Raw genomic sequence first — 19,221 nt, 5'->3', positions numbered from 1 at the left:
CCCAGAGAAGGTCACTGTACCAGTTGGAACTTCGGGTCTCCTCTTCTTGGGGAAAGAACAAGAGCACTGTATGAACAGCAGTCACATATTGTTAGGCAGAAACAAAGTTGTTGTGTTGTCCTGTTGAGTTAAAAACGTGCAGAAAGATGTTTAGATGCTGGGAATCTGAATGGGGGCACTGTGCTGATCATTCAGCTACTGTCACTCAGGTCCATCCACCCTTCTAGACCCTGATCTGTGTTGTGAGCCAGGACTCTGAAAATGGCATTCCTCCTTGTCTCTTAGGTTCCTATTAGGTTCTGCTAGTGGGGGCTCCAGATGACATTAGATGATAGGAGAGGGGAGAAGGAGCTTCCTTCTCTTTGTGGCACTGCCTCCAGGTGGTAGCACCTGATTCTATCCTCTAGCACCTTTAACTCCCAGAAGCAGCCCCATGTAGCTCAGTGGTAGATGCTGAGGTTAGAGCCGTTAATGAGACAGAAACAGTTTCTATCATCAAAGTGTTTAAAATTCAGCAAGGGAGAAGACACCGAACAAATAAGGAACTGTGATCAATGCTGTGAAGATGTACAGGTTCCTCTGAGAGCCTATCATAGAAGAATGATGTCCATGGGATGGTTACATTTGGGAACTTCTGGCTTTTGGCACAAATATATAAGGATAATGACATCAAATCACATTCAGAGGATCAACTCAGACTGTGTCCACCTGAAGTCAATATACCTTTAAAGAAGGCTGGTGTGCATGTCTAAGAATTTTTTTTCAAGTCCAAGAATTTTTAAAAATTCTTCTGCATTATGCAGTTTTTATACTAATCATTCACTCATTCATTCATTCAGACATGCAACAAGGACCCTTAGCATTAAGGCTTAGCAATGAACAAGGCAAAGTCATGTCCGCTTAGAGCTTTGTTATGGTTGGGAGACACCCTAAATAACACCAAAACAATAAAACAGATTCAGATGATGACAAGTTCCATGAAGATAGTCAAGCAGAGAGTGAAGGTTAAAAGTGAATTGGGCAAGAGGACCCTGTTTTAGGCAGGGTCTTAAGAGTAGGCCATTTAAGCAGAGACCAGATGAGGAGAAGGGATGAACCAGGAGAAGATGTGGGAGCAGAGCCTTCCAGGCAGAGAGGCTCCATAATGCCATCAGAGAGAAATCCTCTAGTCATGTGACATTAGAGGTACTTGAGCAATGCCATTGTGGAAGGAGATCCTCCACCTTGGGCGGAGAGCTGTCCACTTGTTTCCAGCGAATTCTACACGTGAGACAACTCAGTGGTTGAGTTCACGTCCCCAGTCTAGCATGTGGTTATTTTTCTTTACTTTCAATTTACATTGTAAGCTGGAGAGAAATGAATTACATCCCCCTGGGTTTCTCTGTTCTGTACAATTAAGAAAAACTATTTCTTAGTCATAAGGCAGATGACGACACCAAGATTTCCCATTTTCTCTCTGCAGGGAGGCTATCATCACTCAATATTAATTGATCCTACTTTTCATCTATAAAGCAGGGGTTGAACAAATTTTTGGTCACAAAAACAGCAACTATTACACTATTAAGGTAAATTATTAATGGGTCTCCATTAAAGCACATTCTCGTTCACAGGGCATCAGCTGCCTCAACTCTTACAGTGTTTTTTTTAATGGGGAAGAGATGAGTAAATTATTATATTCCTTCCTGATTCTGGATAAATCGCTGGTGCCTATCTTATTTAAGGTTGCCAGGGATTCTCCACTATTTCATCACAACTAGTAACACACAGAAGGGTGTAATATATCTTGGGTTCCCAGCAGGAGAGTATGACAATCGAATGCAATTTTATTTTCCTGCGTGAGAGCAGACAAAGTGAAAACAGCAAGAAGACACAAGAAACTCAAAAATCAAGGAGAGCTAGTACCATTTATATGCATTTTTTTCTTTACCCAGACAAAAATTTGATGCTGGCTTTTAGAGTGTGTGTCAGATTAGAGGAACCTAGTGGAAGGAAAGAAGGAAGGAAGGGAGGGAAGGAGGGAGGGAAGAAGGAGGGAGGGAGGGAGAAAAAGGAAGAAAGGAAGAGAGAAAAAAAAAAGAAAGGAGAAAAAAAATAACCTAGTTGCATCTTCAAGTAACCAGCCCACAGTGAACTGGGGACATTTGGAAAGAGCCGAACGTCATTACTACTGACAGGGGTGACCAAATGCTGGCATCCAATAAAGAACAATTCTCAAATTTAAGACAGGGCTTTGGATGCCCATCTCTTCCAGCTCCTTCTTGGTCATTTATTTATCTAAGTGCTAGGGCTTTGTGGAAGGGTATCCACAGGGCATTTACATTTCATCAATATGTTTAAATGTCACAAATCTTGACTTTCACAATGGGAAGGCAGGCTTAGCAATTTACATCCAAGCCGATGAATAACTGTGGTCAAAGCAGAAGGCTTTTCTGAAACATATAATTTAGTCTTGAGAAGAGATACACTCTGCTCAACAGGGCCTATGGCGTGAAATTAGAGATGCTACAGACATGGCTCAGGGCATCAAAGAAAGGGCAAAGATGGAAAAAGGAACAGTAATCATTTGCTTCCAGACTAAGGGTCCTGTGCCCCTAACCCCCAGGTGCTGTGCGTTGGCTGCCCCTTCCTCTGGAAAACTGCCCTCAGCTAGATGGGAGCCACCTGGTCTGACAGTCTAAGAGGCGTGAGAGCACAAAAACCACCAGTGTTGCCCCTTCTTTCTACTCACTGTGGCAGAAACTGTGGATTCTGTCAATTAAAACCCACTTCCACCTCCCTTAAGTTAGTCTTCCTGGACTATAGAGTCTGAAAGCCAAAGCTACATTTCCTATTTACCGGAGAGGAAACAGGCACGGAGAGTTTAAGTGACTTTCCCAAAGTCATGCAGCTACTAAGTGGCAGAACCAGAATCTGAAGTCTAGCTCAAGAGCCTGCGCTCTCAACCACTCCACAATGCTGCCTGTCCCAGAGGAACAAAGCTTTTACCATAAACTGCCCGTATGAGTTATATAACAATGTGTAACAAATTACCCACAGATTTAGTGGCTTAAAACACAAACATTTATTATCTCACAGCTTCTGTGGGTCAGGAATCCAGGTGAAGTTTTGCTGGGTATCTCTGGCTCAACACTTACCATGAGGTGGCATCAGGGCATCATCCAGGGCTGAAGGGACCTCAAGGCTCCACTGGGGGTAGGACCTACATCCAAGCTCATGCACACACGTGTTGGTGGAACTCAGGTCCTCCAGGGCTGCTGGACAAGGGCCCAGTTTCTCACTGGCTATTAGCAGGTGGCCTCCCTAAGTTCTTCGCCATGTGGGTCTCTCCATTGGGCTAACAACATGGCATCTGGCTTCACTCAGAGGGAGTGAGAAAGAGACAGCAAGAGAGAGTCCAAAATAGAAGCCACCCTCTTTTTGTAACCTAATCTCAGAAGTGACACCCCATTACTTTTACTATATCGTATTCACTAGAACCAAGTCACTAGGTCCTTCCGTACTCAAGGGAAGGGGATTACACCAGGAGGGTCACTGGAGGCCATTTTGGAGGATGCCTACCATGCTACTTAATATCATGACATATTAATAACAACAATAAGCATAAAGTTGATACTAATAATAATAAGCATAAAAGTTGAGTTTAAAGTTGTTTTTACCTCAGTTAACGTGGCTCTCAACTCATATTCCTCCCAGTGTGAACAACAAAACCTTGGTTCCTTCACCTCTCTGGGGCACTGGCCCCATCACCTGCCTTAAGCCACATCTGACTTCTCGCTTTATAGCAAAGAAAGTAAAGGGTATTAGGAGAAAAGATAGTTCTTTCTTGGGTTTTAGTTATTTTGGTCTAATCCATTTATATGAAGTCCACAGTAAGTACTGCCAAGTAGAAATAAGAATAAGTTTTTGTTTTAACTTAGAGTTTCCAAATTCACAAGAAACGGTGTTAAGAAAAGGAGCAGATGGGCCACCAGTTTGGGGGATAAAGCAAGGCAATGCTGAAAACCCTCAATTCCCTTCTCCCTCTTCCTAGTCCTGGTACTCCTGGTATTAACTTGGCCCAGGCTACTGGAAGAAGCAGCAAGAACTTTTCCTTCACAAGGTTATGAAGCAGGCCATTGGTCACCAAGAAAGCCATAACGGACTGCAGTCCAGAGCATTCTGGATGCATCTACTAAGTCCCCAAAAGCTCAGCTGTGGGCATGATCAGCCCAGACAGGTCCCTCACCCCCACAAAGCTGACTTGATTGAGGCACTAACCCAGGGGTTTTCTGAGCTGCAGTCAGTGGGCCCAGCGATCAGACTTCAGATCTGATTTCCAGGGCCTTCCCATGCCCACCAAACAATAGACAAATCTCCAGCCATGCAGTGCCCACCAAGTCAAAGATAAATCATGGTAAGTCAAGGCAGATGCTTTTCCAAGGTAACACATAGACCCTATTAAGGCCGTGCCCACATTGGACAGGTTTCCAGATAGAGGAAAACAGATACTGGGCTAAGTCATTAATAATGGAGAACTGGATGGGATGTTTTAGACACTGGTTCCTACACTGAGGGACCCCGCCTGAAAAAGAGCAGGTAATCAATAAATATCCAATAAATTAATTTTATTGAATAAGCCTGTCAGACCAGACTGCTTTTCCCGTTAAGGAAAATCCATCCGACCAAGTATGCCAGATCCCTTAGGAACATATTACCAGTCTTGGATCAAAAACAACGTTTGCTCCACACGGTGCCACGCTGTGTTCATGCTTACTAAGTGACTCTGAATATACACCTGGGATGCCCAACTGAGATAATCCCCTTCCTCTTTCCAGAAGAAGACTGTCAAACTAATGTATCCTCCTCGTAATAAATCCTATGTATGCACCTGAAAAGTATGTTTATGCAATGGAACAGGAAAACATCTCAGCTGCTGGTAAGCATTGCAGGTACCCATCACCTATGTAATTTTCATTTATCAGAAGATCTGACCTGTAAAAACATAGAACTGAGGAAATCACTTTCTAGGTATAAGGACAGTGACATGCAACTTAAAGAAGCCAGAATCCTCTGCCTTTTCACACCAGAACTGCTTTTGAAAAAATTTCCTAGACAAAATTCAACAAGCTTCCTTTCTTTGAAGCATCAGTGAAATCTGGTCAAAGTGTTGGAGAAAGCCTCTTTATAAAAATGCTTTGAAGCAATATCACTAGTAACAATAATCAGTAGAATACATAGAACATTAACTTGTTTTCTGTTCCATTTTAACCAAATTAGATAAAAATTATTCCCACTACAACAGCACTGCTTTTATGAATTCCGCAGAAAAATAATTTGGTTTTGCTTTGACAGATAACAGTCCTCACCAAGAAATGCCATTTTACTGAAGGCAGCCTTAAGTCGCTGAAATTTACTGTTTACACACAGACCCACAGACACACACACAGACAAACCTGAGCCTATTCTCACACAACACTGAGTGCTGTTTCTTGGTCTGGCTTCAGAGCAGCTGGGAAAAGAGCAGGAAGAATTTTTACATTAAGAGAGGAATGCAAAGAATGCCTTCCTTCTTCTTAAATCTAATCTTATTACCTCCATTAGTGAATATTTAACAATAACAATACTAATAGACTTGCTTGCATTATCAAAAGCAACAACAATACAGAAGATGTATAGAGTCGCTTTGCTAGGAAAAGCCATGTCACACATACTATCTTATTTATCTTTAAAAATCCCCGCAAACTCCGTAATAGCATATTTATCTGCAGTCAGACATGTTTTATGGGAATCGATTTCCTTACCACTCCACATCTTCCGTATAAAAACAGCGCCTGTTTTTAGCACACCTCCCCAACCAGAACCTCAGAACCTCAACTCATAACTCATGCCCCGACTTCCTTTCAGGAGTCTTCAAAACAAAACAAAACAAAACAAGAAAAGCAACCAACTCTTAGCAATTACAGAAACTGAAACAAAAATGAAACACGGGTAGGAAATTAAATAAGTTCACAGCACCCAACAATTGCTGTTGTCCAAACTGAAATTAAATAAATATACACACCCGGCTCTCCACGAAAACTCTGCTACCCAATTTATTAATGAACGGTGGAAGGAAAGAGAAGCCGAAAGTGGGTCAGGAGAAACTGTTTAATCTAATAGCCTGGAAATTATACAGGGAGGAACAGATGGTTTCACAGAAGTCGATGCTACCTAGAACAGCAAGGAGCAATTTTCTAGGAAAGAAAAATGTTTCCCTACCCTATTGCACGTACTATTTTCAGCAAAGGAGGAGTCTATATTCGGCACAGGATAACCTCTGGGCTTGGCATAGTGACAAAACTGGGACTAAATGGCAGCCATCCACATGTACCCAAGTTCAGACTTGGCCTTCCAAATCTGAGCTAGAGGTCAAACAGCCCTATTTGAAAACCAGCAACAAATGGAAGCCTACACTATACTCTAGGGGGTTATTAACCACACTCGTGATCTTGGCAAAAAAGAAAGTGGTTCCCAACCTGTGATGGACCGTGTGATCTTTGCATGGCTCCCGAGCCCCAGACTCTGAGGGTCCTGGGCGGCAGCAAGGCACACAGGCCAGGTGGAATCAGAAGACCGAAGCTCAAGCTCATGGAGCAAGCTGCACGCTCACCCTGTGACAGGGCCTCCCCATCAATACGACAGGTTAGAGCATAACATCCAGTTGTGGGTTTCATCGTCCTTACCCCATTCACCAAAACACATAGGTAAGCTCTCCCTAGATAGAGCAGGGCTCAGTCAAATGGAAGGCCAGCACAGTGGGCCTTCGAATGACAGGTCAGAGACCACCAAGCCTCAAATCTGTACCAGAGAGACCTGGGGTACAGCCAACACTGCTTACAAGCAAAGGATTTGAAGAAGGCAAGTTTGAGTTCTGATTTTAGCCCTATCCTGTATTTGCTGTGTGACCATCGGCATCTTGGGTAACCTCTCTGAGTCCCGTTTACTCATCCGTAAAATCAGAATCCTGTGAGGATTCATTTGCACAGAGCATGGTGTGTAGCTCATTAGCGGTTCTTACTGTTGCTCTCGTTACCAATAATAACAATATCACCATCATCATCCAGGCCCATTGCTCCTGTCACAGTTTCATCATCTTCAGGGGATCCTCAGGAGCCAAGAGAGGGCACGGGCTTAGAACAGCCTTTCTGCCATTTAAGATTAAGATTAAGATTAAGGCTGCAGCAGGAGGACCCTCCCTCACGGATGAGCTTAAGGTTTAGGGGATGTAACAAGCCATCACCCCCAACTCAGAGCAGGGGATTTCCTGCCTTATGCTGTAACATCAAGGGCTGCTTTGGGCCTTCCTTCTATCCAACCTCCTCCCCCTCTTCATGGCTTCTGACATTTTGCTTCAAGGCTGGTTGGTTGGTTTGTTTGTTTTACCCGAAAAAGAAAAAAAATGTCATCAACATCAGTGACTTTATGTTCAATTCTGCTGAAGAGCTGCAAATATTATAGATGAATTTGTTATGTTCTAAAGCTGCAGGTATCATATTTAGAGAGAAGTAATAAATACCTCATTAAGGATGGCAAAACAAACACTTGAGGGCACTTGAGGCTCCATCTAAAGGAACCCCATGACGAAACCCACTTTAAACCAAGAATCCTCCTGTCATGCAAATAACCACCCCCATCTCCCAGTTCTTTTCCTTGCTTTCCATACCTTCCCGTGTCAGGCTTCCCTATAAAGGGGGACCCACACCTGTAGGCCCCCTGCAGCCAAGTGTCACTCCTAGCCCACTCCCTGATCCATCCCAGACTCGAGCTCATCTATTCACACCTGTTTTAGGTTTTCAACTCTAGCTCATTTGTACGGGGCCTGGTCTGGCTGGCAAGTGCAGGGCAAAGGAACAGAAAGGGGGTGCAGAGAACAGAAGTGGTGGAGGCCTAATTAAAGCAAAGGCTTCCAGAAAAGAGCCCAGGAAGAGGCTGACCCACGTGACTGGTGGGGCCCAACTACAGCCTACTAAGCACACCTTCTAAGAAGGTGGCATGTTTAGAGCTAAGTGTGATGAGCCATGTAACTGAAAATAAAGATCTATCTAGATACTGGGGATATAACCGGGCCCCCAATATGCCCGGCGTGTGTTGGCCAGAGCCACAGTTCTGACTGTCCCGCAAACCAGGTTATGTCCTCTGGCCCTCGATGAGCGGGAAGGGCTCACCAGCCAAGGTCTCTGAGCCGAGAAGGGGCTGTCTGCAAGACCCCAGACCACTGGCTACAAACCTGTTGGCCAGCAAGAAACTGTTCCCCAAACCCACCTCTCACCCCTCTTCCTTCAGCCGTGCCCAGCAACCACCTTGCAGACACTCATCCCCACTGAGGCAGCCTTTCATCCTCAAATCCATGCTTCCCTGTTGCATCCTCTACTGTCCCCCTCCACAGTGGCTGGGAAGCCCCCAGAGCTGGGCTTTCAGGGAACACAGCCTGGAGGAGGTGAAGCTTTCCCTGGACCTTGAAGGAGACAGAGGACTCAGACCTGGAGTATGCTGGAGGAGAGTCATCACTCCATACGGAGAGCAGAGGGGCAGGACCGTGTGGTCCCATCTCAGGAACAGCGAGTAGGTTCATGGAACGACTGTCAGGAGATGAGGGTAAGAATGGATAAAAGGGAGCCATTCTGAGAAGCACTGGCTTTTCTGAAGTTTAACCATTTAAGGTTTTGGGTACCCTGGGGAGGTGGCATATCCACTGAGGACAGCTGGGTTTCAGTTACAACTGAGATGCAGAGAACTCAGGAAAGAAGGAGGTATTTGGTTCCTGGGGGGAGTTCACTGCCCATGGCCTAACCTGGTGGATTTCAGCGTGGTCCCCGTAACAGCAACAGCAAGCAGAAGCATTACCTGGGAACTTGCTAGAAATGCAAAACCTTGGGCCCCACCCCAGAACTTCAGAATGACAAATTCTAGGGGTAGGGGCTCAGCCACCTGTGTCCTCGTAAGCCCACCAGGTGATTCTGGTGTTGCTAAAGTTTGAGAACAACTGTTCATTCCAGAGCTTCCCAACCTATACCAGGTCACACAGTCGCTCAGTATTCTGGGAAAAGAAATCAGACATCGGGGACCAGGAGACAACTTGCAGGAGATTCAAACAGTCCCAAGGCTGAAGGGAAACAAAATCTCAGCACATGTGACCTACCTGAAGGTAACCAGGTGGGGTGCCCACATTACACCAACCACCTAGCACTTTACAAATGCCCACTCACTCGTTCTCAACCACAGCTGTGCACGGGCATCACCTGTAGTTTCAAACAATACTGATGTCTGGGTCCTTTCCCCAAGATGGACTGAACTGGCCTGGGGTGTAGGGTGGGCATGGGAATTTTTTAAGCTAAGTTTGAGAATCAATCATTGTATCTGCTGGTACTATTTTTGTCATAATGAGTATGGCCTGTCTTTTCAAATATATTATAAGCTACTTCAAGGAAATAAATTATGAGTAGGTCATAATATATAGTGAGGTATGTAAGGATTTATTGACTTTATCTTATGCTAAAAAAAATCATGCCTTTTTTATTCTGCCATCTCCACTCAGATAAAAGAAATCTGTACTTCACCTGGTCTTTGAAGGTTCTCCAAATGTGGACTCCAGCATCCCCTGGGAACTGGTTACAAATGCAGGTTCTCTGGCCTAATGAATCAGCAACTCTGGGGCCTGGGCTTCTGGGTTTTGAAGGCCCTCCGGGTGATTCTGATTCACCCTCAAGTTGGAGAACTATGACTTTAAGGAAATGATATGTCTTAAAGGCTCGCAGTCTTTCTCTGAAAGTTACATTATTTTTGGATGGTATCTTAGACCTTGCTTATCACCTCCCTTCATGACCCATGAAATCTGACAGGCTAACAGTGCCAGGATTTATAACTAGCCATTAGGCACCCAATAGCCCCAAAACACTTGAATCTGTTAATTTTGGGGCCTTAATGTAAATTACGATCCATCCTTTTAGATTAGTCTTTTTCCTGGTTGTGGAGCGAGATTAAAAGGACAACTTAAATAGACAAAGATTATTAGCTGCTTTTGTAGTTGCAGAGAGGACTAAGGTTACCCAGAGTGGAAGTTGAATAAAAACTGGACCCTAAAATGACTCAATGCACAACCTGCATGTTTTGAACCATGAATGTCATCCTGTGATATTATCATGACCACCCCAAATTTATATACAGAGCTGAAGGCCAAAATGTTGGCAGCCAAAAATCCAAGTATGAGCCTGGTCAGCACAATGTGGAAGAAAGAATCCCAAAGGTCAGCTCTTAAAGACCTCTTGGACAGGAAAACCACAAAGACGGGAATTTTTAAAATGTGGCAATGTGAGCTAATCCTAGAAATTGTAATGCGTGTCATGGGAATGCTTTCTTAGCAAGAATTGAGGAGGAGAAAAAAGAGAGCCTGAAGAAGACAGGCAATGAAGCAGGAGGGAATTTTCAAGGTTTTCATGTTGAAGCCCTTTCAATTTCGTTTCAGCCCAGCCGGTGTGCCGGAGATCTGGGAACCGAGAGAGCCCACAGTGATGGCTCTGCTAGGCTACAAACACCCATCACACTGCTGGTCTAGGGCAAGTGGCTTTTACAACCTCCCGAAACTCAAGATCTCAAATCACTCCTCTACACCCTGAAGTTAACCATCTAGCTCCTGAGGTTGTTGTTAGTTTTTAAAATTGACAAATACAACACAAGGTGCTGAATAAGCAGTAGCTCTTATTATGACATGCAAAAAACGAAGTTCTTAACTCTCACGCATTGTTGTTGGAAATGTTCAATGGTGCAACTATTTTGGAAAATAGTTGGCCTTTCCTTATAAAGGTAAACATACATTTATCAAACAATCCAGCAATTCCACTCCTACTTATTTACCCAACTGAGATGAAAACATGTCCACAGAAGACCTGTTCACAAATGTTCATAGCATCTTTTTGGATAACGGCCCCAAACTGGAAACAGCCCAAATGTTCAGTTAAACCAATCATGGCACATCTAAACAATGGAATATTATTCAGAAACAAAAGGGAATGAGCTCCTGATACATAAAACAGCACAGATGAATCACACAAGCCTTACACTGAGTTAAAGAAGTCAGACACAAAAGACTATACACTGTATGATCCCATTCCTACGTTGTTCTAAAAGAAGCAAAGCTAATTTATGGTGACAGAACACAGATCAGCAGTTGTCTGGAGCATGGGCTAAGGGGAGGCATGAGGGAATTTTCTGGGGTGACTGGAAATTTCTCTATCTGGGGTGTGGTGACAGTTACATGGGTGCTTACATTTATCAAAACTCATTAAACCACAAACTTAGATATGGGTGTATTTCATTGTTCATAAGTTATACCTTAATACAGGTACATATACAAATACACTGAGACACCATTCAGTAGGTCTGACAGGGCAAAGGAACAGAAAGGGGGTGCAGAGAACAGGTTGGCACTAGGCTCTCTTTCATGTGCAGTAGAAAAATCCTGTGTGAAGAGAGTTAAAACCCTGGGTTCTGGTACCACTTCCTACTTACTATCCATCAAGGCACTTTTCTCTTCTGAAAAAAAAAATAAGAAAAGAAGAAGGAGGAGGAGAGGGGGAGGAGGAGGAGGAGGGGGAGGAGGAGGAGGAGGAGGAGGAGGAGGAGGAGAAGAAGAAGAAGAAGAGAAGAAGAAGAAGAAGAAAGAAGAAAGAAGAAGAAGAAGAAGAGAAGAAGAAGAAGAAGAAGAGAAGAAGAAGAAGAAGAAGAAGAAGAAGAAGAAGAAAGAAGAGAAGAAGAAGAGAAGAAGAAAGAAGAAAGAAGAAAAGAAGAAGAGAAGAAGAAGAAGAAAGAAGAAAGAAGAAAGAAGAAAGAAAGAAAGAAAAAGAAGAAAGAAGAAGAAAAGAAAGAAGAAAGAAGAAGAAAGAAGAAGGAAGAAGAAGAAGAAGGAAGAGAGAAGAAGAAGAAGAAGAAGAAGAAAATGCCTTCTCTCTGACTCCGAGGGCTACTTGGATGTTGGAGTGAATGTGTCATTTGAAAACGCTTTAAAGTGAATCTGAGCATCCAGTTGGGCAGGTGCCCAGCACACACCCACTCCTCCAGTCACCGCTCTCCCCTACCTGCCAGTCAGTCCTCGGGACCACCTCCTAATCTCTCTTCACCCCCCACCCACTCCTCTTGTCCCCACTGCCACTCCCTCAGCAGAGGCCACTTCCACCCCTTGCCTGATGACTGCAACGGCTTCCAAATGGGTTTCTCCTTCCCCAGTTTTACCCCTTTCATTCTCCTCCATTGTAAACCCAGAGCAGGCTTCCAGAATGTGAATTTGATCATGTCACCCACCCTCTTCCCACCTTAAAAACCTTCAGCATTCTTGAGAAAGCTAGACTCCACAGTCCAAGACCTAAGATCTTTAGTCATCTGGCCTCCACTTACCTCTCCCAAAGATTGCACTCCAACCAAAATGAACTGCCTACATCTTCCTATATATGCAATGTTGTCTCCAGGTTCTGAACCTCCCATAGGCTGTCCTGAAAGACCATCTCCTTCCACCATCAATCTTCTGCCTGGCTAACTCCAAATACACCTACAGATCTCAGGTCTTCCTCAACACACACACCCTTCCAACAAGACTGGGGGCTACCATGTCCCTTTTATGACCATCATGCTAGCATCAAGTCCTACAATCACCTGGTTCTTCATTTGTAAGAGATTTGAACCAATCTAGACTAGTGGATTAGAGTGATGCTATGGGCTGAATGTGTCCCTTCAAAAGTCCAACCCCAGTGTTAGACTATCTGGAGTAAATAATTAAAGTTAAATGAGGTCTTAAGAGTGAGGCTTTAGGGCGCCTGGGTGGCTCAGTTGGTTAAGCGACTGCCTTCGGCTCAGGTCATGATCCTGGAGTCCCGGGATCGAGTTCCGCATCGGGCTCCCTGCTCGGTGGGGAGTCTGCTTCTCCCTCTGACCCTCTTCCCTCTCGTGCTCTCTCTCTCTCTCTCTCTTTCAAATAAATAAATAAATAAATCTTTAAAAAAAAAAGTGAGGCTTTAATCTGATAGGATTAATGTCCTTATAAGAAGAGACATGACAGGGGCGCCTGGGTGGCTCAGTCGGTTAAGGTCTGCCTCCAGCTCAGGTCATGATCCCAGGGTCCTGGGATCGAGCCTCGTGTCGGGCTCTCTGCTCAGCAGGGAGCCTGCTTCTCCCTCTCCCTCTGTCTGCCACTCTGCCTGTTTGTATGCTTGCTCTCTCTCTCTCTGTCAAATAAAATAAATAAAATCTTAAAAAAAAAAAAAGAGACAGGAGAGAGCTCACTCTCTGTCCCTCTCTCTCAGCCATGTGAGGACACAGCCAGAAGGCAGCCATCCGCAAGCCAGGAAAAGGGCTCTCACCAGGACCCAACCATGCCGGCCCTCTGAGCTCAGTCTTTTCAGCCTCCAGAACTGTGAGAAAATAGATGTCTGTGGTTTAAGCTGCCCAGTCTGGAGTATTTTGTTATGGCAGCAGGGCTAACTAAGGCAACTGGGAATACCTCTTGTCTGGTTCACCCATATGTCCTCAGGACACAACATCTGGCCTCCAGTCAACATTCAGTAAATATCTGTGGAATCAATGAATTGTCATCTTACGGTCCCTACTGGACCCATGGGCAAACTTTCATAATAAAAATGGCACACTAATCTGAATTAGAGATGCAGATTCAGACCTGGAACCAAGTTATCCTCCCTCAAAGACAGACTAGAGAAGCATGGCCCCATAGAACTTACTATGGCGTCAGACATGGTTTCTACCTGTGCTGTCCAATATGGCAGCCACCAGCCACATGCGGCGGTTAAGTGCTTGAAACGTGGCGAGTGTGAGAGAGGAGTTGAATTTTTAATTTTATTTAATTTTAATTATTACATTTAAACAGCCACATGGCTGGTGGCTCCTGTACAGCACAGCAGAGGACTAGATGTTTTGAGCAAAATCAAGCCCTGGGCACTAACCTCATTACGCAGGCCACTCCCTGTGCCAACCGTCCCTGGCACCAAACACATATAAAACACAACTGATTCTCATGCAGCTGACACAGGTAGCTTTCAAGTGGTATTAGAGGGGCCTGGCACAGAGAAGCTGGCAAAACATGTACAAAAGGGATAATGAGGCACCATTTTGCAGAGATTGTGGCGCTTTATAGGCCTCCATCTGTGATGAAACCCACCAAAGGGCAGGTTCATCCCTTGGTGACCAGACTTAACTAAAATTTAAGACCCAATCAAATCACTCAGAATTGAGATTTTTGGCAGGTTATGTGCTTCACTTTGAGAATCCTGCTGCTTTTCACCTCAGTCAGCCCAACAAGTGAGGTTGCGTGTTCCAATATCATCCACAGTAGCACTGAGCTCTGAGTAAGGGACAAACAGAACAGTGCAAACTCTGATTCTGACTTCCGTAAAAGTGCACATGTCCCCTTCCTGCCTAAGCCACCAGGTGGAAGGGGCCCACACCCTTTTCCCCAACTTGTAATTTGTTAGTTAGATGAGCATTTTCTCCATGAGAAAGAAATCTATCAAGTGCTACTTAAAAATCTTCTATGGCCAAAACTGTATGGAAAAGGAATAGCCTCATGCCCCTCTACATGATACCACAAACTTTCTAACAAGAATATTCTATTTGGTGGTAATGCCTATTTGTCTAGCACCTTGCCGTTTATGAGGCACAAGAGCTCTGGGGCCCAAGAGATCAAAGTTCAAATTCCACCCCAGTCACTCCTAGCACTGCATCTTCAGAAAAGTTACTTAAGTTCTCTGACTGTTGGTTACCCATCTGCAGAAAAGGAATGCGTGTACCCATATACCTCCCTGGGTTTCTGTGAGAATAAAATGACATAAGAAGCCGCACAAATATGAATGTTAATTTATAATAGCCCAAACAGAAACGACCCAAATGTCCATCAACATGTGAATGTATAAACAAACTGTGGGACATCCACACAGGAGAATACTACTCAGCCATAAAATAAGAACGAACTACTACACAAAACAACACAAATGGGGCACCTGGGTGGCTCAGTAGGTTAAGCGTCTGCCTTTAGCTCAGGTCATGATCCTGGTATCCCAGGATAGAGCCCCACATCGGGCTCCCTGCTCGGCGAGGAGTCTGCTTCTCCCTCTCCCTCTGCCCTTCCTCCCCGCTCGTGCACTCTCTCTCTCAAATAAACAAGTAAAGATCTTTCAAAAAATTTAGAACAACACAAATGAATCTCAAAATAAGTAAGCTGAGTGGAAAAAGCCAGACCAAAAAAAGTATGTACCACATGAGTCCATTTATAGAAAATCCTAGAAAATAAAATCAATGATGGAAAGCGTATCATTGGTTGTCTGGGGACAGAGAGCCAGGAAAAAGGAGGGATAACAAAGGAGCACGAAGAAACTTTGTGGGAGACGGAAATGTTTTGCATCTTGATTAGGTCATGGTTTCCTGGGTTTGAACACTTAAATACGTGCAGTGTAATGTGCTTAAATTATATTTCCATAAAGTTGAAAAAGCTGGGAAGACATAACGCACCATCACAGGACTGAGCGCATAGTAGGCTCTCAACAAATGCTGGCTCCATTCTGGAGCCATAGTAAACGACCCCACTAGAACTTCTGGAAAAGAATTCGACAGGCTGCCAGGGAAGCAAGTCAGCCTATGTAACACTTACTTTGGTGTACTAGAACCCAGATACGTAGGACACGCTCTTCTCAGCTAAAAAGTGTGAACGAGAAAGACGCACAGAAAGATGAGCAAGGCTTGATCTTTGCCCTCGAAGAAACACAAATACGTTTAATGTATGATGTAATAAAAGTGTCATAAGGACGGTACTGACAAATGGCAGACATGCAGAAGAGAGTAATGCCGATGGGATGGATGTTGGGAAGGAACAGTTTCCGGTGGGTGGGACTCTGGCAAGCAGTGAGGGGTGGGGCGGGCCCTGTGCAGAAAGAGTGGAAGCTGGGATGGGGGTGGGGGGCACAGCCCACTGTCCTCCAAGGCAGGAGTGGGGAGGGGGGGTCCACAAAGGGCAAGGCTGAGCTGGGGAAGGCCCTGAGCACCAGGTAGACTCTCCACTGCATTTTTCCAAGCGAACCAGCCAAAGGGTTTGGCATCATCAGATTTGTGTTTTATACAAATAGGTCCCATCTAGAGGGCCATCTGGCAATTTATCAAGAGTCCTGACATTCATATCTTTCAACTCAGTAATTCCTGAGGATATAATCAAAAATGCACACAAAGATTTATGGACAGCGCTGCTTATCACAGCATTATTTATAATAGCCCAAAGCCTGAAATAACTTAAATGTCCAATAAAAGAAGACCATTAAATAAATTATGGTATGTGGAGTGATTAAATCATATGCAGCCATTAAATCATATTTTGAGAACATATGGAACGACAGGGTACTGCTTCACCGTACAATGTTAAGCTGCAAAAAAGCAGGACACAAAAATATACATTAAGTATTCATTCAACAAATATTTATTGATTATCTACTATGTGCCAGGCACTGTTCAAAGTATTGAGAGTACAGCAGAGGGTAAAACGGACACAACCCTGCACTCGTTAGAGGGATCCTACCTTCTAATGAAAGACGGCAGACTACAAATAAGGCAACAAATAACAATAGGTGGAATATACAGCATGTTAGATGATAGGGAGCGTTATGGAGAAAATCAAGAGGACAAAGGGATGAGAAGTCGGGGCGTAGGTAGAAATTGCAAATAGGTGGTTAGGGAAGGTTTCACAGAAAAGGGGGAGTGAAGGGTTTGAGCCAAGGTTATCTCCGGGAGGACTTCCAGGCAGAGGAAACAAGTAGTGCAAAGGCCCCGAGGAGACCTGGAGAGTTCAAGAAACAGCAAGGCTGAAATGGCCGAACACGCAGGACAAAGATCTGGAGGATGAGGGTGGAGAGTAGCTGGTGCCTCTCAGGGTGAGGGGAGCCACTGCAGGGCTTTGAGCAGAAGAGTGACATGATCTCTAGGGGGAAAGGAAGAAACAAGGAGAGCAGTTGGGATTTGTCTGGCGTTTTCCTTGCTTTTTTATAATGGAGGTACGTTCATTTCATAATCAGAAACAAAAAAGGTAGTTCAATCAAAGAAAGCACAGTGCGGCAAGGCAGTGTGGGTGCTCTGACCAGGTCGCAAGGCAGCAGACAAACAAATCAGGAAGTGAGGGAGGCAACTCAGGTGTCCGTGACAGAGCAGTGAGTACACAGAGGAGGGCACAGGTTCATGGAGGTCTCTGTGAGCAAAACGTACTCTTCTTAATAATAAATATAACCGTGATGCAGAAAAAAATACTTCTATATATATTCTCATTATATATACATATGAGAAAAAGAATCCCCTGTATTCTCAGCTTCCTAACAATATTTAACCCGTTGGCATATTTCCTTGCACTCTCTTTTCCTATACATACTTTGGTTTTCTCCATCATTCTACAAAGCCTAGACTGTTGCAGGCACTCAAATGTTCACCAAACAAATAACGGGTGACCAAATGCTCCCAATCATTTTGCATAAAGATTTGCTCATGTTACATCAGCTACGTTACAAGCATTTTCAGAAGCAGTTTCAATAGGCTTGGGTGACACGATGGAAATCGTGGGCAAGGAGAAGGCATGGTCACAGATGACTAAGGTGTCAAGTCCGTTTGAGAGGACGGTGGTGACATTATGCACCCAGGGTACCAGCAGGAAGCCAATCTGATGAGGAAGACACTGGGCTCAGTGTGGTGGACGTGGGGGACGTGTAGGGGCACACAGAACGTCCCTGCAGAGACGCCCAGCCGGCCATGTGTCTCAGGGCTCAAGAGGCAGTGGGAGGCTCGGCGCAAGGTGGTCACAGCAGGAACAGGAGTGGATGTAACACTAGCTGCCCCATGACGTGCTGGCCTCCTGCTGAGAGCTTCTCAGACCCTTCCTCCTCTAGTCTCCCCAGCTGCCCTGCGAGGCGGGTATTCATGTGCCCATTCGACAGAAGCCCAGCCCCTCCACAGCAGAGCCAGACTCAAACCCCCAAATATGAGCACTTTCCCACGAATTCTCTTCTCTGTTAATAGGAACTTAAAATATACCCGGCAGCCCAGGGACAAAGTGGCAAGGTGCCTGAGTCAGTTAGCACTCGTGTTTGTGTGCAACTTCTAGGGACTGCCCCCTACACCAAAAGAATGATCTTTCCTCTTCTGAAGACATATTTTATGTTTTCTTACTTATAATTACAGTCTGTTGAGGTTTTGTTGCTGTCGTTTTTTCATGTGTGTGAGCCTTCTCTCGCACTAGATAAGAGGCTCCAGGAAACCAGGACACACGGCACGATCTCCCCACAGCATCAGCCCAATACTGTGCACACAGTCGTGCTCAGCAAATGCTCTGGGTGAAAAGGCTATCGCTTGCCAGTCACCCCAGGGCTACTGCGACACTGTGAGTGAGGTGACCCGGACACCCTGCAGCTCGGATGAGGCAAAGTCAAGCCCAGATGGACAAGCACTCTTGAAAGAGGCCAGACAACAGGCAGGTAAATTTAGGTGGACAGGCACGTTAATAGAAGATAAGGCAAATTTGCCTTTTGCACATGGCTTGCTACAATACAGAGTCTGCAAACTAGTTGGCCCATGGGCCAAACGCAGCCCACCCCCATGTCTGTACTAGTTGACTCACACCTGGTTTTAACTTGTTACAATATAAATTAGTTGCTATCTTTTAAAAAGTGAAGAGTTCCACATAAAAATCTGGATTTCTGTAAGCAGTACCTTTTCGAAGGCCCATCTTTTCCCATTCCCCATAGCCCCCCAACCCCACCTGCTCATCTCCCCCGCCCCACCAGCCCTGCCCCAGGGTGGGAGGGGACCTCGGGCACAGGGCTGGGTCTGAGCTCACAGGCCACCAGGAGCTCTGGCCGCCTGTACTCACCAGCACTCAGGGTTGTGAACTCCAGGAAGCGGTATTCGTAGGACACATCAATCTTGGTCTCCACCTGAGGCCTCTTTAAAGTCGAATAGATATTTCCAGGCCGTTTGTCATCGCGTTTCTCCAACTTGTTCAATCCGCAACCCATTTCAGCAGCTGCCAGCAGAAACCAAAAAAAAAAGGACAAGGAGAGCGATTTTTTTTCCTGAGATTTTTTTTTTTAAACACCACAGTATAAAAGACCCCGTATTTCCCTGAAGACTACATGAAGGACCTCAGCCTTTATGCAACCCAGAGCATAATTCAGTGTCTGACCT

At 44.9% G+C, this 19,221-nt stretch overlaps 1 protein-coding gene across 3 annotated transcripts in view; it reads right to left on the bottom strand.

Annotated features, from left to right (window-relative positions):
- The window catches only part of RFTN1 (raftlin, lipid raft linker 1), a 201,045-nt gene that overhangs the window by 164,207 nt on the left and 17,617 nt on the right, over nucleotides 1–19,221 (bottom strand). For all 3 annotated transcript variants that reach the window (XM_027584718.2, XM_027584717.2, XM_027584716.2), the window contains exon 2: nucleotides 18,908–19,060. In XM_027584718.2, the coding sequence (XP_027440519.1) occupies nucleotides 18,908–19,052 (145 nt within the window). In that variant the 5' untranslated portion in view covers nucleotides 19,053–19,060. The remainder of the gene's footprint in view (nucleotides 1–18,907; nucleotides 19,061–19,221) is intronic.

The sequence above is a fragment of the Zalophus californianus genome, chromosome 1 (genome assembly GCF_009762305.2).
Source record: "Zalophus californianus isolate mZalCal1 chromosome 1, mZalCal1.pri.v2, whole genome shotgun sequence".
NCBI classification, from domain to species: domain Eukaryota; kingdom Metazoa; phylum Chordata; class Mammalia; order Carnivora; family Otariidae; genus Zalophus; species Zalophus californianus.
This window is presented reverse-complemented; position numbering and strand designations above follow the sequence as displayed.